This window comes from Typopeltis vanoorti, chromosome 24, assembly GCF_054136105.1.
Source record: "Typopeltis vanoorti isolate ZY-2024b chromosome 24, IOZ_Tvanoo_1.0, whole genome shotgun sequence".
Lineage (NCBI taxonomy): Eukaryota > Metazoa > Arthropoda > Arachnida > Uropygi > Thelyphonidae > Typopeltis > Typopeltis vanoorti.
In genome coordinates, this window is record NC_143572.1 from 26051971 (window position 1) to 26074725 (window position 22755).

Sequence of the window (22755 nt, forward strand, 5' to 3'; positions counted from 1 at the left end):
GGAAAGGTCATGTTTGAGTAGCTTGCTCACATTCTATAATAATGTTACCATTGAGCTAGACAAGAGGAATGGAAAAACAATGATACTTTTGGATTTTTCTAATGCTTTTCGTAGAATGCAGACAGAAGAAAACTGTTGTATAAACTAATGAATATGGAATTAATTTGTAAAAACATTGGGATGGATAAGAGTGACTGACATACAGATATAAATGTGGCATATAGGAAATGTAAATCTGCAAGATTTAAGGTAACCAATGGTGCACTTTAATAATCAGTCCTTGGTCTATTGTTATTCAATATATACATCGAGGACATCGGGAAGAATTTGAGAGGAGACATACAACTATTTGGTGATAATGCAAAGATAGGCAGTGTAATCAGGAATGCAGCTGATGTGCAGTACTTGCAGTGATTTGAAGAGGTTGAAGTTGTGGACATGGGAAAGTGACTGTCAGTTAGATGTTAGTAAATGTGAAGTCATGCACTTGGATGTGATGAGATATCCAATGTCATATTATATTGGCAGGATTAAGCAAGCTAGAAAAAACTGATCAGGCTAGGGATCGATCTTAGAGTTTTAGTTGATAAGAGGTTGAAGTTCAAGGGACATGTAGCAAAGATTTCAAATACAACTCACAGGATAATTGCAATGCTGAAATAAACCTTAACATGTCAAGATAAGGAAGTCATTTTGCCTCTTTACAAGGCCTTGATAAGTCCTCTTCTGAACGATTGTGTGCAGGTCTGATCTCATGGTTTATGTGGTGATTATGATAGTGAGGAGAGAAAGAGAGATTGGTTTTGGTTTGGTTTATAGTTTATTTGGCACAAAAAACAACAAAGATCATACTGCACCAAAGTAAAGGTTATAGCTATTCATAAACAGTTAAAGAAAATTGTAAACAATATGCATGTACAAAAACTAAGTTCCACAATGCAGCATCTACATATAAACAGAATTACTGCAGAGGGCACAGCAATACAAATGGTCAAATATCACAGCAGTACATAAATAGTCAATAATACAAGTTAATAAACAAAATACATGTATACAAAACCAAGCCAAGGAATGCAGTATCATATAGATAAAATTACAACAAATTTATTATAGCAGTACATAAATAGGCAAAAAGGAATTATTATACAATATGCATGCATAAAAAGTAAGTTTAGCAATGTGGTAACTACATATAAACAAAATTACAACAAAGTTACATAAATATACAAGATGTCCTACAGCAATACATAATTAGTCAAAAAATAAACTAGTAAATAATATGTATGCACAAAAGTTAAGTAATGCAGTATCTACATATAAACAAAATTACGAGGGTGGTCAGAAAAGTTCTCAGCCTCGACCATAGATCGCAATACTATCGGCAAGATTTTTTTTTAAAGTTGGTACATCTGTCATAAGCATCCATGTGAAATTGCAAGTCATTCTATCAAGTAGTTGGTTTTATACACCTGTCTGAAGCAAAAGTGTTGTCTGTATCCCTTGAAATGGAAAAATTGAGTGCAGTTATAAAACTCTTTGTAAAAGACGGTTTAATGCCAAAAAAAATTCATTCAAAGTTCATAAAAATTTATGGGCACTCTTCTCCTTCGTTTCTGACAATTAAGAAATGGGTTACCAAGTTTAAACATGGCCATACCAGCCTTGAAGATAATCCACGTGAAGGATGTCCAAAAAGTGTAACAACACCAGAAATCATTGATCAAGTGCACAATATGGTATTGGATGACTGGCGAGTCCAAGTGTGTGAAATTGCTGAGACTATAGGCATTTCAAAAGAATGTGTAGGATATATTTTGCAAGAAGAATTGCATATGAAAAAGCTTTGTGCAAGATGGGTGCTGCACTTGCTCACAGCAGATCAAAAACGCACTCACATGAAAATTTCTGAACAGTGCTTGGTGTGCTTTAACAAGAATAAAACTGATTTTGTGCATCAATTTATTACTATGGATGAGACTTGGATTCACCAATACACACCAGAATCCAAACAGCAGTCAAAACAGTGGAGAGAAGACTGTTGTTCAGTACCAAAGAAGACAAAGTCAGTTCGATCAGCAGGTAAGGTCATGGTATCACTGTTTTGGGATGCTAAAGGCATTTTGTTTATTAATTATCTTGAAAAGGGTACAACAATAACCAGGGAATATTATTCCAATCTTTTAACCAGACTAGATGAAAAAATTCGTGAGAAAAGACCCGGTTTGCAGAAGAAAAAATCAAAACACAAAAAGTGTTTTGGCAATGGAAAAATTAATGGATCTGCACTATGAATTGTTGGAACAGTATTCCCCAGATTTGGCTCCCTGTGACTTCATCTCTTCCCAAAATTAAAACTCTTCCTCGCTAGTCAGCGTTTTTTTTTCCGAATCAAGAGGTGATTGCAGCTATAGAGGGGTATTTCGCAGATCTTACTGAGAACCACTACAGGGACGGAATAATGGCACTGGAGCATCATTGGAATAAATGTTTTAGCCTTAAGGGAGATTATGTTCAAAAATAAAAAATAATTTTTAAATTATAAATTCATTTTTTCATTGTTAGGCAGAGAACTTTTCAGACAACCCTCATACTATACTGCAGAGGTGACTGAAAACACACAAGGTCAAAAGTTACAGAAGTACATAAATAGTCAACAGTACAAGTTATTGTTATTATTATGTGATACATCCAGAAAGTCCAAAGCCTCATCAAGGGAGGGCACCTATTTTTTATTAATATATATATATATATATTAATATATTTTTATTAACTTTTAACTAATGCTGGCCTGGTTGGCTGAGTAGTTAGCATATTTGCTCTCCAGCCCAAAGGTCGTGGGTTTGAATCCTGCCGTGGACATGGATGTTTGTGATTGTCTATGATTCCTTAGCCGAATAAGAAACTCAAATATAGAAAATCTATCCAAGAGTTTCATTATTTCTTATTTTTCTTGAGTTTCTTATTCGGCTAAGAAATAATGTTGGATTCAATATCCACTTAATTTGAATAAATTTACTTTGTCGAAGTGAAGCCTATTGGCTCTTTATGTCAGTAATTTAGTAGTGCACCTTTTGGGGACTCATACAGTAAAGAAATAAGCTTTGTATTACTGCAACCTTAGTATTTACATCTAGGTCTACCTACTCACTGACGAGACCTCAAAAAAGGTCGAAACCGGTCTGAGTAGTGATCTTCTCCCATAATGTATAACAGTATACATCTAGGAGATGTGTTTTACATTAAGGGAAAATACTAAGAACAGTGATCAGAGCTTACTCCACCTTTACTACGAGTGGCCCAGCTTGTACCATCTGTTGGCTTACGCTTAGACTCGTCGAACTTTTATTTTATAGTTTTCTATATTTGGCATGAAACTCTTGGACAGATTTTCTATCTTTGAGTTTCTTATTACGCTAAGAAATAATGTTGGATTCAATATCCACTTAATTTGAATAAGATTAGATGATTCAGAAATTACAGAAAATATAAAACCTTTTACGTATCACAATCCAATAAATGAAAATAGACATCTAGCTGAACTCAACACTAATAACCTTGACATTTTATAGAGCAAATTCCTGAACAAACCTAGAACAAGATCACAAATAGATCATATTTCTAATCAATAGAAAATGGGCGAGAGATCACCTCAAAATTTCAGGACATATGATAAATTAGAAATAAACTCCCATCACAGCATAGTGAGAGCACACAGTGTGTGCACTCACTTCATCTCAGTACTTTTAACTCAAAAACAAGAATAAAACAACAAAAACTACACAATAACCACTAATAAAACTTTTGATTCAAGTACAAATATTTTGTATTGAAAACAACAGTACAGTTATAACTGGGATTACAGTGAAGCTTCTTCAAAATTCTACCAATAGACTCAGAGATATCAGAAATATAAGCGACTGGAACTCTATGGTCTGTTGAATAATCCTTAGTTACAGGAATGCAGGAGTCAATTATCTGTTGGATTTGATAAGGGTTTGTAACCATTGAATTCTAAGTTTGGATGGCTTGCTGTAAGCTTGAGGGAGTGGAGTTGAGTGCAAATATCATGCACTCTATTAATTAAAGGCTTGGCAACACCAATTTTTTGGGAGGTGTGATAAGCAAACTTTTGATAAATGTATCTGTCAGTAAAAGTGGGTTTCTGATAAACACTGGTTGACAAAATACAGGAAGTTGTGCAAGTAAGAATGCCCAAGAATAGTAAACTACACATTTTTTTTTGCCATGGTGAACAGAATGCATGAGCGAAGGTTACTGATCAGATGTAGGAAGGTGGTAAGTTCATTTTAAGAAAGCCAAACAGCAAAAAAGTCATTATTATTATTAACATCTGACCTCCATGGAGTCAGAGATTTATCGTGGGAGGTACACACAATGCTCATTCAACTGTGCCTTAAACTGATCCAATGTGTCTACATTCACAACACACTCAGGCAAAGCATTCCACTCACCAACCACTCTTTATGCAAAGAACCTTCTCCTCACACTCCTTATACAGTTTCCAAGGATGACATCTTGTTCTATCCTCCCCCTCTCCCATTCTATGAAGAACCTCTTCCATGACAACCTGATAACAACCCCTGACTAGCTTATATGCCTCAATCATATCCCCTCCCCTCTTCACGAGGCTTTGCAATTTACATTCTCTCAATCTGTCCTTGTACTCCACATTCCAAAGACCACTGACGACCACCTTTGTGAATCTTCTCTGAACCCTTTCCAACATATCGTCATCACCATGAAAACTCAGCAACCAAACCTGCGCACAATAATCCATGAGGCCTGATCAAGGCCTTATGCAATGGCATCATAACCTCTTTATTTCTGCATGTCAGTTATCTGCATCATTGCCATTATCCAATGTGATGTCTTTACAACTTGTGTAATGTGGTCCTTGTTCACCATCACTCCCAGATCTATCATCTCCTCTACTTCCTTTAAAGTTTCTCCACCAAGTGTATATTTTGCATCCCATCATTGCTTACTAAATCTCAAAACCCCACCCTTTGCAACACTGCCCATTCATGTAATCTATTCAAGTCCTCCTGTAAGGCCATAACATCTGCTTGACTCTGCATTGCTCTCCTTTGCATCATCTGCAAATAGCTACACATCACTAGTTAAACCCATTGCAATATCACTAATAAACACACTGAACAACATATAATAAATTTAGCTTAATCCTTTATCCAAGTGTGAGCAAACAAAGTTTGCGCCTGAAAGTATCTTCAGGACTGGGTTAAGGTGGTACACACCAGGGCAACTCGTTGCAAAGGTGGAGCAAGCTACCAACACTCCTATCTCAGTATCTCCTATATAATGCAAAACACATCTCCTTGCGGATATGTCTAAAGTTATGCATTAAGGGAAGGGCCACTACCCAGACTAGTTTTGACCTTTATTGAGGTCTCTTCAGTGGGAGCCAGGCCCAAGCGGAGATATCAAGCAGAAGCATTAGCAGGTCATCTCCACCTATAGGAATTGCCAATTGGTGTGCCACCCTTTTTTAATAATTTACTCTGGATTTAGAGAAAGATGTTGAAAGTTTATTTTTCACTTGGTTAGAGTATAATAAATTTAGTTTAATCCTTTATCCAAGTGTGAGCAAACAAAGTTTGCGCCTGAAAGTATCTTCAGGACTGGGTTAAGGTGGTACACACCAGGGCAACTCGTTGCAAAGGTGGAGCAAGCTACCAACACTCCTATCTCAGTATCTCCTATATAATGCAAAACACATCTCCTTGCGGATATGTCTAAAGTTATGCATTAAGGGAAGGGCCACTACCCAGACTAGTTTCGACCTTTATTGAGGTCTCTTCAGTGGGAGCCACATGGGAGCCAAATAAACTTTCAACATTGAACAACAATGGTCTCAAAACTGATCCCTGCGGCACACCGCTAGTGACCTTCCTTTTTCGAGATACTGCACCCCCATATGCAACTTTCTGATACCAATTTGACAGCTGGTCACTGATCCAACTCAGAAATTTCTTGTCCAATCCCACTGTTTTAATTTATTTAACAGCTTGTTGTGTGGCAGTCTATCAAAGTTTTGGCAAAATCCAAATACACCACTGCATATGCATCTTCATATACATTTGTACATTTTGTTATGTCATTAACATAACAAAACCAAAGAGAGGATTGGGGAAGAATGGATGAAAACAGGTATCTTCCAGATAGTTCAAAAAACAGTTTGCCAAGGGTGTGGATAGATGGCTACACTGTGTGCCTTCAAGCTGATTATAGATCTTGTTTTTCCATGCTAAAATATTCTAAAATAAGAATAGCAAATAAGCATCATTCAAACGACCTAACTCTTCCTACTGTACAAACCCAGTATCATGAACTATAAAAAAAAAACTAACAGAAGGTTTATTACCTTAAAAATCATCCTACAGCTTCCTTTATATTGATGATCCATCCATTAAATAGCAGCAAAGGCTATGATCACTAAGGCTTCTTATCAAAGGAAATGGGTAACACAATCATCTGAAGAATTAATAAAGAAACACAATGTGGAAATAGTGATATTTCCACAATCAAAGGATTCGTGGTATACATACTGAGCTAAATGAACTAAATGATCAAGTATATATGGCCTTTTAAAGTGACGAGGAAATCCACATCCAGGCTGATAAAAGAAGAAAAATGTACCAGGTAGCTAATTCCTTATGCAAAAAAGCAAATCCAAAAGATTAAGAATAAAAAATAAAAATGGCAATATATCACAAAAGATAAACATTAACTCTTACTGTGGAAAAATGACTTCAAAAACACTTCAATAATTTATCAGTAAATCTCACAGCAGATGCTTTGCCAAAAATAATTTCCCATTAGGTGTAACAATTTTGCAGCACAAGAATTTCAAACTGCAAATTCAAAATAATGAGCAAGCATCTGGACTGGATACTATAATAGCAGAGGCTATTAAACGTGGAGGAAAAGACCTTTAGAAACAAATACTAAATATCTGCAATATAGCTCTAGCTACAATCCATCACAATAGAGAAAAGACCTAATAAATAAAAAAAAAAGGGGGGGGAGCAATCTAAACAGCCCATTACAGAGAAAGCACTTCCCACCACTAAAATCTACAACAGAATGCTTCTGTTGTAGATTTTAGATTCCAATGCCTTAGAAGATTGCTAGGAAGGAAGGAAGAGATAAAAACTTTCCTTTAATCTTAAACTTCACAGATTTCTCAAAAGTCTTAGATTCAATCAATAGATAAAGGATGTTCAATATTCTCAGCTATTATGGCATACCCTTGAAAATAATCAAAGCAATAGCAGAACAGTATCAGAATTATCAGAATAGCTTAATATTATTAAGTAATGGTTAATAGAGAGATGACTGACAGATTTTCTATTTCCACTGGAGTTCTTCAGAGAAACTCTTTGACACTGCATCTTTTTATTAATTACCCTTGACTACATATTCAGACTTAAAGGCAATGTATATGGAATAACTCTTGAAGATTCAGTAGGACAAACCCACATAAGCAGTCTCTTTTTTTGCAGATGAACTTGTACTAATTGACTAACATTCAGACTGTCCAAACTCACTTAATGATAATGTCTTCAATCAGTACTAAGTAAGATACACATGGCAAGATCACATTCCCAATACTGCCATTCCTGAAGAAAGTCAAAAAAGATCCTCCCCCGATGGAAACAATTCAGAAAAGTAAGATGGGATAATTGGAATACCAACTTAAACATCCACCCTTACCTACATTTGCCTCTAGTTCCCTACAGACCAACCAATAGACACAGAAAGGCCCAGAAAACTGTTTTGCCAATACAATTAAATAAAATTCTATAATAAGCCAAAAGGCTATTTTTCCAGCAACATAAGTTAAGTTAAAGGGAGATGGTAAATCCCGTTTTATTTTATAGCAGGGTATGAAACTCGGATCGAAATCCATCGAATCCATAGAGTTTCATGCCGAAAAACTATCGGCGAGCCCAAGTGTAAGTGATCACTTGGGTAGTACAACACCAGGGCAACTCCAAGCAAAGGTGGAGCAAGCTTCATCGCTAACCTTAATATTTTCTCATAATGTAAAACACAGCTCCTAAGAGATGTATATATACTGTTTTACATTATGAGAAGAGGTCACTACCCAGACCGGTTTCAACCTTTTTTGAGGTCTCATCAGTGAGTAGGTAGACTTAGAATATCAAGGTTTTAAGTGAACCGAACTTACATATACCTCTACTATAGATTTGCTGAACTAGTGTACTCCTATATTGTTATTACTACTATAATAAGCCAAAAGGCTATTTTACCGCCGACATAAGTTAAGTTAAAGGGAGATGGTAAATCCTGTTTTATTTTATAGCCGGGTACGATAGCCTTTTGGCTTATTATAGTAGTAATAACAATATAGGAGTACACACCAGTTCAGCAAATCTATAATAGAGGTATATGTAAGTTCGGCTCACTTAAAACCTTGATATTCCAGATCTACCTACTCACTGATGAGACCTCAAAAAAGGTTGAAACCGGTCTAGGTAGTGACCTCTTCTCATAATGTAAAACAGTATATATACATCAAGGTTATTGACGGAGCTTGCTCCACCTTTGCTTGGAGTTGCCCTGGTGTTGTACTACCCAAGTGATCACTTACACTTGGGCTCGCCGATAGTTTTTTCAGCATGAAACTCTATGGATTTCGATCCGAGTTTCGTACCTGACTATAAAATAAAACGGGATTTACCATCTCCCTTTAACTTAACTTATGTCACCGGTAAAATAGCCTTTTGGCTTATTATAGTAGTAATAACAATATAGGAGTACACCAGTTCAGCAAATCTATAGTAGAGGTATATGTAAGTTCGGTTCACTTAAAACCTTGATATTCCAGGTCTACCTACTCACTGATGAGACCTCAAAAAAGGCTGAAACCGGTCTGGGTAGTGACTTCTTCTCATAATGTAAAACAGTATATACATACATCTCTTAGGAGCTGTGTTTTACATTATGAGAGAATATTAAGGTTAGTGATGGAGCTTGCTCCACCTTTGCTTGGAGTTGCCCTGGTGTTGTACTACCCAAGTGATCACTTACACTTGGGCTCGCCAATAGTTTTTTTGGCACAAAACTCTATGGATTCGATGAATTTCGATCTCCCGTTTTGTACCCGGCTATAAAATAAAACAGGATTTACCATCTCCCTTTAACTTAAATAAAATTCTTTCTGAAGACTAGACTCAAGCCAATTGACATTTACCAGTTGGCACATAACAAAGCAATTTGGTTCATCTTCATTTAAAGACTACTGCCATGAGTTGTTATATGCATATTTCTGTATATACTTCCCTGTATATACGTAAACAAATGATGATTTAGTAGATTTACATAATCTACTAAAATTCATTGAGTGCTGCAGATCCCCAAAGACTGGAGGGGAGGAAAGAGAAGCGACCTCTAAAAGATAAATTGAAATTTCATGTTTTTAAACAGTGCATCAGAAAAAAAATCTTATGATATCAATAAAGATATCATAGTGCAAAAATCAGTTCAGCTAGCATTACAGAAATGCATTGGTTGTTGATTGCATGACTGACTTGGTAATTATTAACAATAATAAAGGAGTTCTTTTCAAATGTGAACTACTATATGACACTTTTGTGTGAGAAGGCACTGATCCTCATTAGTGTGGCTCTGATTTTTTTCATCTCTTTACACCAAACTTTTTTTTTTATGGGACAGTATAATACTCTTGCCTAATATATATAGCTTGGGAATAAAGAATTTCAGCATGGAAATCACTTCACCATGGCAAACTTGACTATAGCAAATAACACACATAACACCACCAGAAGATGCAATTCTGAAAACCTTCTAGTCGGGTTCAGGAATATATCATTATTATTATTAGTAGTAGTAGTAGTATGTTATCTCCAAGATTCATCATGGGAGTGTCTTTAGCTTAGCAGAGCCACTATTACTGTATCATGAGTTGCTTATAATACAATCATGAGTTGGTGGAAGTATTACCATTATTGCAGTAACCATTTCCTCAAGCAAAACATTCCACTTACTCACTCACCATGAAAAAATATACCCTCTTACTCAACATCCAGAGTTGACCACTCTTTCCATGCTTATCATGCACTGAAAATCTTGCACCAAATATAGAAACATGATAGAAACATGCACCAAATAGCATGTTTCTATCAGATCCCTTCTTTTATATTATTTGTCAAACTTCATAATCTCTTAATCTATCCTCGTGCAACATTCCAAAATAGTCTAGATATGCCACATTGGCCAACATGACGTGCAATTTACAAACAAAAAAATACTACAAGTGGTGGTGGTGAGGCAATAGGTGGCATTGTGTGTGTTGTTGATGGTAGTAATGTCATAGTATGTAGCTTGAGGATTAAGTAGAGGAGATTATGTGATAGCTCTACATAAAAACTGTTACGTCTTTATATCAACAACTTTGTTCCAAATTAGTCTGTATCTATCAAGACTCCAATATTGTCAGATTTGTCTTTTAGAATGCATCGATCTACTTAGAAATAGTCAGGATCCTTTTCCTAGCATTCTGCCATCAAATCTGTTCTGCTAACCTCTCCTCTCTGATTCTGTTTAAGTTATCAAACCACCTGATTACTCTGCCCAAACATTCTTGACTGGTAACAACATTAAGTTTCCTTTCTGATATCTTTATTTTTAATAGAGTGAATTTGGTATTATACGAACTCAATTAACCAAGTGCCTCAGATAACTGAATTATAAATTTCAGGGCAGCCTAATTCTGCGTTTCACCACTAGAGAGGTGACGTCCTCAACAATGGTTATGATTCATTTGATTTGGGTATGAAGGTTGTTTAAAGACAAATTGATAATTGGAACTCTTCACTTTTTTTTTTAAACATGATTTACCATCCCTGTATTAGAAGTGTTTTAATTAAACTATACTACAATAAGCTTAGAGATCGAAGTGAAATATTTATTTAGTTTATGCTTTCACATAAATGAAATATAGATTTACCCCCACAGGAGGATGAACAATTTACCAATCCATTTTCAAAGAGATACTTTGTCAATAAATCATGCTATTCTAAAAAACCTTTGAAAAACAAGTGATGTGTCTTGCTGGAAATGTGTTTATGCCTCTTAATATGCCAACTATTATTATTATTATATGGGCAACTCCATGGAGTCCTTAGACTAATTGAGAGAGAGAGGTCCTAAACATTATACCAAGCACTATTCATTACTTGTGGAATACATATATCATACTTTTCTTTGAACTCATTCACAGTCAAGGCACCCACAACAGACTGGTAGCATTCCATTCACTCACCACACTCTAAGCAAAAAATCTAATCCTCATGCTTCTATTAACTACACTTATCGATTTCCAAGGATAGTTCCCTAATTCTCCCACCACCAGACTTGTTTAGAAAAATTTCCGGTATTAACCTGTAAAAACTCTTCAGTAATTTGTATTCCTCAATCATATCACTCCTTTTCTGCATATCAACCAATTTCAGTAATCCACAAATCTACAACCTGTCCTCATAAGGCGCATTAAATAGACATGCGACCATCTTGGTCTTTTGCCTCTGGATCCTCTCCTCTCATCCCCAAGGAAACCCAGGTGATCAGATGTGTGCACAGTAGTCAAGATGGGGTCTTACCAAGGCCCTATAAAAAGAGATATAATAACCTGCTTATCTCTGCTTGTCAGGATGTTCAATAATCAAGTAATCTGATGAACTGTTTTAGCCACTTTGCAAAATACCCTGTAAACTTCAACTCCCTATCCATTAACACTCTCCTGGCTTCATCAATTTTCTAGAGTACAGTTCCATCAATGTGGTACACAGCTGGTAATCTTTACATCCCTAAATGCATAACCTTACACTTTGCCACATTAAATTGACATCGATTCTCTTTTGCCCAAAAGGAATGTTTATTTAGAGTACTGAAAAATAACTGAGTCAAGCATGAGGTGCATGTGTGCATACTTTGCCCTCTCTACTGTTAATAATGGATGAAACGGTATTGGGGAGAAACAATTTAAATACTTACTATTAACTGTGTTTCATAGTCAGTACTATGGAAAACATGAAATGTTCTTTTTCTGTACAATGTAAGGAAATTGATCTCAGAAGTATTATCATTCATTTGGCCGAATTACAGTTAGCTAAATGTGCAATTTTTGTTCCCAGTGATTTCAGATAATCTCAAATTAATTGCATATGTCCATGTTTTAAAAAGGTTTATTGTTTTTCAAATAACTAGTTAAAAATTACATCACAGAATAAATGTTCAGTTTCTGCACTTATACTGGTTTTCTCTATTAATATTGTGTAAAACCTCCAAGAAGTGAGAGACTCATTGTGGGAGGGCACACAACCCCACTACAACTCATCTTCCTTACTTAATCCTCTATAATTATGCGACACTATTACCATCAATACAATGCCATCTACTGCACACCACAGATAGTATATTTTGTTGATGCAAAATGAAAAACTCAAGGATGTGGGATGAAAAATTTGAGTTCACAGGAAAGGAAAACCCTACTACCTCCATATGTGATTGGCTAACTCACAATCAACTGAAGCCCATATAAAGATGCCTTGCAACACTACGATAATCAAACTCTATATAATATTTAAACATATCACAACATTTATAATAATTTAGAATTTTATGGTTTTTTTCATTTCAATTTCATCCTTTGAAGTGAGCTCAGCCATTATATGTTTTCACCAGCTGCTTCTCCGTGGTAGATGGAAAACTAGCTATTCTGTAAACTTGCCCTTTCCACATTTGTGGTTTCCATGCTTATAATATGACAGACAGCAGATTCCATTATGTGCCAAGTATGACTCAAGAATGTAGCATCAGTTCAGGTAATTAATTTATATGTAGTCTGAAAGGGTTACAGAGTGACAGTAACATACATATACATTATTTAAGAATAATGTATATGTAGGTAAATGTCCACAAATTCACATGGAGAAAAGATACAAGAAATAAGCAAAGCCTCATTGACTATGTTACAGTTGATAGCGATGCTTTCTTTCTGATTCAGGACACAAAAGTATACAGAGGATTTGAAATAGGAAGTGATCACTATTTAATTTTGAGCAGGATAAAATTAAATTTCATATTGAAAAGAAGAACATGTAAGAAAGTTTTAAAGTGAATAAAAGTTGAGCAGCTCTCAGATGTGAACTGTAGACTCAAATACACAAATATCATTGAACCAAAAATAGAAGAATTTGAAAACAAGAACCAAACTTTGGAGATTCAATGGTAGTGAGTTTGTCTGCAAGGATAGAAAAATCAGAACTCCATGGTGAACCCAGGAAGTTAAAGAGGCAGTGAAGGAAAAGAAGAAAGTATATCAAAAGTTCCTAGCAAGTAAGTCTGCTTGCACTCTTAGAGAATATGGAGAAATATGCAAGAAAGCAAAGCACTGTCTGAAACTAGATAAACAAGTCATGGGAAGACTTTGGTAGGAATATAGAAAATAAATATCAGGAAGGCAGCAAAATATTTTGAGGCTATTGAAAAAGCTTAGAAATGGAGGAAAAGGTACTGTAAAAGGAATCAGACATGATAAAGCTGATATGAAAACTGAAGATAGACATTCTACATGTCTCAAGTAATTACTTTGCAAGACTGCTAAATGAACGAGCAATGTCAACATGATGGTAGAAAACTCCCAACAGGAATGCAGTCAGGAATAAATTTGAAAAAATAATCAAAAATATGAAATGTGGAAAGGAAGCTGGAGTAGATGAAATTTGGCCAGAAATGCTCAAATATGGAGGTATAAAAATTTTTAAAGTATACTTGAGGAAAAGTTAAGAAAAATTGTGAAAGAGATGAATGGAGAACAACAAGCTGGGTTCAGACAAAAGTATAATTCTCGTCAAGTATAATTTGCTAACACTATACTACAGATTTCGCAGCTTCTCATGTGCGGAATTGATATAAAAGTTTATACAACAAAAGATTTACACAAAAGAATGCCAGTATTTTTAATGCAATATTTATTCAATTAGTAAGAATTATGCAGCAACAAATATTGGTAATGACGGTTTAAAAAATGGGGGGAAGGGGGGGGGGTTAAACTGGTTCTGAGAAGGGTCAGATAGTAAACATTTTAGGCTTCCTTTCTTTTGCAAATGCTTCACAGTAGGCTTTTGACAGGTTGTTATAGTTTTCAGGTACCCAATAGTTGTTTTCAGCACACTAAACTCTCCAGAACTTCCAACACACTTAAAATTCACAGGTTAATATTTACACTCATCATTATCTATTTATTTATATAACCAACAATAATCTAGTCAGATTATCTTCTATCACACACACACATCTCTGCTTGCCAACTTGCAGGATGTGAGTGTGAATCTCATTGTGCCACACATGATTATGAATCATTGAAGGCTACTGTACTATTGCCACCATGACTATTGGAGACTTGTAAAAGATATTACACTTGGTTTCTGAAACAGCAGCATTATTAGATTTTCTAAAAGTTAATCCACTCCTGATACTAATGTACTGTAGGTTTACAACCTCTAGTAGGTGGGTTAATCAAAAACAAATGACTGACTATGACTTTGTTACTTATGTAAGAACTTTATTTAGCATAGAACTTTTGCCCTAGTATCTGGTGCATCTTCAGTATGACTTTCAAATTAAACACGTAGAATAAGAAAAAGGAAGACACAATAATGAAAATGCATGAACTACATGACCATGATAAAGATTGGCATAAATGTACAAATTTAAACAAGAGACGTGTTAATTTAAAAAAAAAAGAAAGAAAAAAAAGAAAAACAATAACTATGGAATGTGTATACTTGCAACTCTTTTTTGTGAAGGACTTTATCTTCTTTCAAAGAATTCGATGTTTGGTGGAGATGGCATGTGATGCAAGTCCCAGATGTTCTGGCTCATGAAAGTTAATGTAAATCAAAGTGTTCATCACAACCAATAGCCACTGATCTATAAGTTTGGCCAAAACATGACAGCCCACACACTGGCAAAGAATTTGAAACTCCAGGTACTTATGTAGACCAACTGATCTAAGCAGCTTGGATATTCCTTGAGAGACACCTTAAACATAAGAAACAGAATGTGATGGAACTTCTTGGCAGGCAAGGAAACCCTATAACCACTGATGACTTTATTGATATATGGCTCGATAAAGCTATTTGTGAGGAAGGTGGACTGATATAATTTAAAATTTCTTGAGAAAGCAGCACTTCAGTAGGGCAAAAAGAGTGCGCTTGATGTATGTTACCGGTGCCGGATTTTTGACAAGGATGATGGTGATGTAAAAGAACATGAAGTAAAAAAAAAAATCTAACATTCAATGGTTAAAGAAGTAGACGTCTGTGAATTCTGAATTTTATTTGGGGAATAGGAACATTCTGGAAGACAAAATATTAATTAGAAATGATAACTTTATTCCAAACAAAATAATCTGTATCATAACATTTCAAATTTATATGTATGTATGTGTGCGTGAGCGCATAATAGTAAATCGTTAAACTATGCGTCTACGACTGACTACCAGTCGAAAAATTTGACCGTTGTTGATTGAATAGGAAAAGGCTGAATGAAAGATTGATAGTGAAGTGGTGAAACATACTAGTTCACTAATTCTGTACGAACAACAGGGTTTTTCTATTGTATCATAGACCCGAAAACATTTAACATCCGTAAAGCCAAAACTGTGACATATGCAGTTTTGAAATGCAGCAATTTTACATGAGAATAACATTTAATACTAACAGAATTAAATATATTAATTAAAGTATTTCTTAACCGACCAGGTATTGGAAAGTTTGTTCGTGATTAATGTAATTTGACACATCAATCATTAACAAAGAAACACTGATATAATTTGAAGACGTGTCCAGATTAAATGTTTACCTTTTATAAACTCCGTAACATGCACCATCAAGTCGCTGAGATGTTCATCCATTATAATATATATCGCCAACTGCACTCCAAATGTCAAGAACTATTACGGTTCTTTTGAACCAAAGCATATATTTGTATTTTCAAACAGCAATACATAAGGAATGGACACAGCATAAGTGTCATTTGAATAACAGTATATCTTCATATATATACAAACTATTAAAAACGTGGCTAATCAAACAACCTTGGTTTTAGAACCGAGGAGTTTACTGGGTCTAACCACGGTGAAATGCCGTTTACCAGGGAGCATGTTCTGTCAACAGTAACGGATTTACAACACTGTGGTCTAAAATAAAAATCTCTTGAATCATTCAGTTTTCGCAGCATTCCAGTACAATTTGGAAATATTATTATTATTAAGTTCAGATATGAAAGAAGTCGATAAGACGTGATATAAAAGTTCAAAGGCAAAAATGCCTCACCATAAACAATTTTAAACAGCCATTTTTAATCAACAGAAGCCGCTAGTTTACGTTTCAAAACGTTCAAAGTAGGCTGCAAAGCCACGTGATCCGAATAAACCAATTGTGATTAAGGGATAAACGATTTATTATCATACTGCTTGAATACCAAACTCTGCTTCGCAACAGCATAAAATCGCAATAAGCTACAACAAACCGAAACAAATTGCTGACTGACATAAAACGGAAATAATCAAGGATTGCGAATAAAATATACCGACTGCCGTTACCTTTGCCTGGCGTTGAAGGAAAATCAATTTTTCTTGATAACCAGTGAAAAGAGTAATGTCCAAGTTGTGCATTACGATTAACAAAATGACACATATATTCATAAGAATATGAGTACAACAAAAGAGAAATTATACATGTAGTTGTAATCGTTCGAAATGATAATAAAAGATGAAAGATGTTAACAATCACGGTAAAATAAATGAAGGTAAAGAAGGTGTTGTTTGCTGCCTTGATTGACCTTCCTGCATAGAAACAGAATATAATAACAGTAGTTGACTGGCTAATATATCCAGTTCGAGGCATAACTAAAATCATCCTATCAAATGTTTCATCTGATTTGAAATGGTGCTTTATCTGAAAGACTCAGCTTTTCCATCATAAATTGTCTTAATATTGCTCCTGGCACTCAAATGAAAATTAGAACTGTGTTCCGCTAATCCAAATTAGTGGAATTACAGTTTCAATATATCTATGCTTTATCAATTTTTCATTCACTTTTGTTGCATATCCAAACCCATGGAGTGGCATTGTTGTTTTTATGTGCCATTCAATCGATTTCGACTAATGGTGATCATGGGCACAAAGACCCCTGATCCCACTCGGCCTCTTATCCTTTCCTTCAACAATTGTAAGTTCAAGTTGGTAAGGCGATGATCACTAAACATAACTGTCTTTTGCCAGAAAAGGTTGGTCGATTTGTAGACCCTCTGCTACTAATTGCTTAAGCAAGTTTGAGCGCGGTTAGTAGTTGGACGAGAATCAATCGTTCGATGCTATTGGCACACTCTCCCTCGATTAGTCTTTGGACTCCCTGGAGGTGTCACATAATAATAATAATAATAATAATAATAATAATGAATGAATGAATGAAAGTACATCAAATTCTGTTCAGCTATCATCGTCTCCAAGGAGAATTCTGTTTTTGCACTCTAAAACCTTTTTATTGGTTATTCTTGAAGTCCACGGGATTCTTAATAGCCTCCACCACACCCATAATTCAAATAAATCAATTCACTTTATATCTTTCATCTTAATAATACAACTTTTATGTCAATACATCACTACTAGAAATACCATTGCTTTGACAATTCTAATTTTCATGGCCTTACTCACACCTCTGTCTTTCATAATTTTTGCCAGGTTTAACCTAGCTTTTTTCCCTATGATTATCCCTTTTTTTTTTCATTTATCTTCATATTTATTGTCATTTCTGATTCTGTACCCTAGCAAATCATAATCTTCAACGATTTCTATTTTATCTCCCTCTATTATCAATTCATTTAAATTGTCAGAAGCCATCAAATTTCTTTTGCTGCTGTTTAAATTAATCCCGCTTTGTTACTTTTCATCTTAACCAATAGAATCAGCAACGTCAGATCTTCCTTAATTTCTGCTATGAGGGTTGTATCGTCTGTATATCTTAAAGTATTCATTTTTGTGCCACCAATCTTAATTCCAGCTGGATCTTTGTCTAAATCAGCCATTCTCATGATATATTCATTATAAATATTAAAAAGATAGAAAACAGTATACAACCCTGTCGCTCCCCTTTTCTCATTCGAACACTGTTCTCCAAAGACTGTTCTTACTGAAGCTTCATGGTTGTCAACAGCTCTCTTATCAAGAGAATTAGATGCTCAGGTATTCCCATTACAATCCATAGTATGTTGTGATTCAAGCAATCAATAGATTTCTTATAATCAATAAAACAAACGAATACTTCCTTCTGAAATTCTCGCGCTCTTTTCATAATTCGTTTCTTGTTTGCTATTTGTTCTCTGGTTCCTCTACCTCTCCTAAAGCATGCTGTTCTTGTGGCATTTCAAGATTCACATATGGCTCCAACCTTTATTGGATCACTTTCAGCATAACTTTACTTGCATGTGAAATAAAAGCGATGGTTCCATAAATCTCACAAGCTTTGAGATTTCATGTTTTTTGGAATTAGGATGAATACTGATGTTTTCAAATCTCTAGGCCAGTATATTTTCTTACAAACATGTTGACAAATTTCAGTCCATATATTCACTATTTCGTTCCCAGCTGCTCTCAATAATTCCACTGAACCTTGATCAGCTCGGAGATTTTTGTTTTGCCAATTGTTCCATTACCCATATCACTTCACTTTGAATTATTATGGAGTGCTATTACCATGTGAATAGTCCATGAACGTTGCTGTTCGGCTACGGTAATGTGTAGGATATAGCATTCCAAATTTCTAACTGTTCATATTTTGAAGTTCAGCAATATTTATTTTTTCTGCTTTTACAAGTTCGAAAACATTCTTCCAATACAAGTTACAGTAAACATATTTTACAACCCCAATCACGTGTTTGGTTATAATGTATTTCAACAACCTTGCTGTAATGATTTGAAAACACTCTCATCTATCATTCTTAATTTTTGCAGAGCATTTGCTCTGCAAATATAAAGACATGTCAATAATATTTTTGCAGAGTAAAAATACCATTATTGAACTTTTCAATATTCACCATATAGTCATTTGTAATGCTTGTTTTTGAACTGAGAGTGTTAATACTTCATTCTTTCTTGATGATGCCTCCTGAAAATATTTTGAAGATAAGCAACTATCAATTTTTTCTTTGGCGACCTTAAATGGCAATACCAATTTTTTTTTTTTTTTAATTTTATGAGAGTTTTGTCATTTTTGTGTTATAGAGGAAAAGACTGTTATAGGTTCGATTATAGTGATCAAAAAGAGGAAGTTTTTCTGCGCTTTTTTAATTATTATTACTATTATTACATGACACCTCCAAGGAGTTCAATGATTCAACCAAGGAGGGCGCCTACTCTACATCTCTGTTTCCACCACTCAGTTCACCAACGTCCGCGCGGTGTTAGCCTAGTTGCTTTGCACTTTGCAACCATATGCCTGGGGAAGGAGTGTCCTGGGTTCGATTCCCGTCGCCGACATGAGGAGCGTAAGGATCTTCCTCAGTCATAGCCAAGTTAGCAGGTCTTGGGCGTGGACAGCAGGGTTTTTCCCACAGTTTACCTGGGGTTTTTCATCCCGCAAGCAGGCAAACCGGCTCCGTGAACACACGGATCTACAGCCATAAATACTTAACCCCCCCATGAGGGAGCTCAACTCTCCCCAGTAGGGAAGGAGGAGAAAAGGGAGTAAACTCCATATGAATAAATAAGTTCACGAACCGCAACTTCAATCATCATCTACACCAACACCAGTAAGTTTTCTTCAATTGGTTACCTAATGCCAGTCAAGATTTTTCGCAGCGAAATTCGGTTGATTAATTCCCAAGTTACAATATTATTTATTTCACAATAATCAAAATCAACAAATAGAAAGTCATTCTATATGCATTATGTAAAGAAAATTATTGAATATATATGAATAGAAAATTCAAGTTTTTAATAACAATAATTAGGAACTTCACGAGATTATTAAATTTGTTAAAAATCAATTGCAAGCCTTTTGTCCATGGAACCTGAATTCTTATTTATAGTTGCAATAGTTTCTTCTTCCAGTATCTCGAATTCTACAGAAATAGAAATAAGAGTTGGTGGTTTTATTGTGACATTGCAGTACTTAATACTTTTTTTATGCATTTTAATTTTGAAATGCTACTTTGGCAACTGAAGACCAATATTGTGAAAATTCAATATATCCTGAGAGCTACAGAGGTATTCGGAAACGAATCCGGTAATTTATTCCTTTAAATATGTTGTATAAATACACGTCGAAGGACTGCTCATTATATTTGCAAAGAAGATATACTAACCCAACTTAAAGTATCGCAAATTACAATATATTTGCAGAACTCAAAATCTTAAGTGGTTTTCTAGATTTTAGAAAATAACATTTTAGTTCTTTTTTCACTGATCTTCCATGATTATCAAGTTCCAACGAGACGGTCTGATTAAAATTATCCAAACACCTCCTCGTGCTAACTCTCCTCTATTATGAAAACCAATAATATGAAACTGATCTACCTGTACTGTTATAACAGATGTTCAATCTTATGGGAAAGCCTTCTTCTAGATTTTGCTACTTTACTATGATACTCTTACATTCTTCCCGACAGGGCTGGCTTAACACGAGAAGCAGGCGATGCGTCGCATTAGGGCACTTTTTTCAAGAAGTAAGTAGAAAAAAATAAAATAAAAACACGTTTTCATATTAGCGTTTATTAAATGTAGATATTCACTAAATATATTGTAATAAATACCTCGACATTTAATAACATTAAAAAGAGTCGGGCTAATCTGGGGTAACGTGTTACAGGGGGGCGTCTTATACTACCGACTTTCTTTTTTTACATGTAGCATGCATTTTCCAGTTGGGACGTGAGGCACGCACCTGTATCTTGCTTAATATCTATTACGAAGTGACATTTGGGCATTTTTTGAGGAACATACCTCAACCGTTGTTTGTAAATCGTCGCATTGTTGATTGCTAAACACACAGTAAATGTGTAGTTAATTCCCACTGAGGTTAGTAGATTCAAAATTTAACCTAAGCTTTACAAATCTGATAAATGAATTTTTTTGCATTTTTTTTACTTCAGAATAAATTAAATATCATCCAGAGTTGCAAATAAAAAAAGACAAGCGGCAAAACAACTTGAAAAAGAGAAACAGAAAGGGCTGCTAACTAAATTTCTCAAAAAGTCTCAAGATTTATCCATGTACCACGTAAAAGATTTAATTTATCTGAGAAGTTTTAGATATTAAACATTTGCGGAGATAAGGATACGATAAGGGGTCGAGCATGCGAGGAAAACAGCGAAGTTCAGAGACACATATGGAATATTAACCCTTGAGCACTCTTTGGTCCGTGCAGAGGACACACACATTAAATTTGGTGATCGCTGATGCTGATCAAGTAAATACTGAAACAGTGAGGTTTTTTTCGCACTATACAAGAAATTTATAATTTATTTAGTGTTTTAACTAAACCGCGGGATGCACTGAAAATGTGCACGAAAATTGCACATAAACCTTAATCAGAGACAAGATGGGACGCAAGGATTGCTGCTCTTCGTTCGCTTAGAATATAGTGTTGGAGAAGTTTTTGATTCTTTTGTGATTTATAATAATATTCAAATTGACAATAGTACAAAATATGAATCCAAAACTTTAGCTCTGAAAATAAAAGAGTATGGATTTTTATGTTCACTAATAATCTGGTATGAATTTTGTTCGGGATCAATGTAGTAACTAAAATGCTTGAGCATCCAGACACAAATTTAAGTGAATCTTTAAACGCGTTAAATAATGTAATCGACTTTGCTAAAGAATTTAGGTTGGATGAAAATTTTAATGTTATACTCGAATCGACGAAGTGCTAGCATTAGATTTAGCAATTTTTCCTGAGTTCAAAAGCAGCATATTAAGAAGACGTAAGAAAAGATGTTCTGTTAGGAATATTTGGACGAAGCGCTAGGTGATCCGCAATATAACTTTAAAGTTACATTTTTTTCATACCATTGTGGACACTATTATTAATTCTTTGGCCGAAAAATTTGATCTCTTGACAAATCACTTTAACCTATTTCAGTTTTTATCCAATTCCAAGGAAAATTTCAAAATGGGTGAGTACACTTAAAGTAAACACTTGTGATGATTTACAAGTTGAGCTGACTGATTGTGAAGAAAATCATATTTGTTCAATCGAATTGTATCATGAAATACAAATTCTAATGGACATCATACAGAATAGTAACACCTTTTGATCCACTGGAAATATTGCAGTGAATATACAGAAATGATTTAGAAGGCGTCTTTATTAATTTAACAATTTCTTTTCAAATATTTTTAACACTTCCAGTTTCACTAGCAAGTAGGGAACAATCAGTCTCAAAATACAAACTAATTTAAAAAAATAAAAAATAAAACAATCTACGGTCTAATATTTCACACGAAGGACTGGTTGGACTGTAAATGATACCAACAGAAGGTGATATCTCCCATAAACGAGAAACAAAGGAAATTTTGGATTTCCCTTGTTTGTTTTCTTCTTTGTTTGTTTCCATTAAAAATTAAATGATTATTGTCATTGTGCAATTTCTAGTTTGTA

At 34.9% G+C, this 22755-nt stretch overlaps 1 protein-coding gene across 2 annotated transcripts in view; it reads right to left on the bottom strand.

Annotated features, from left to right (window-relative positions):
- LOC150093032 (dual specificity protein phosphatase CDC14A-like) overlaps positions 1-16423 on the bottom strand; it is a 382808-nt gene extending 366385 nt beyond the window's left edge. The window contains exon 1 of one of the 2 annotated variants that reach the window (XM_090413766.1): positions 15955-16423. In XM_090413766.1, coding sequence (XP_090269892.1) covers positions 15955-16006 — 52 coding nt within the window. In that variant the 5' untranslated portion in view covers positions 16007-16423. The remainder of the gene's footprint in view (positions 1-15954) is intronic. The other variant, XM_090413767.1, reaches the window with a different exon arrangement.
- Positions 16424-22755: the final 6332 nt, after the last annotated feature.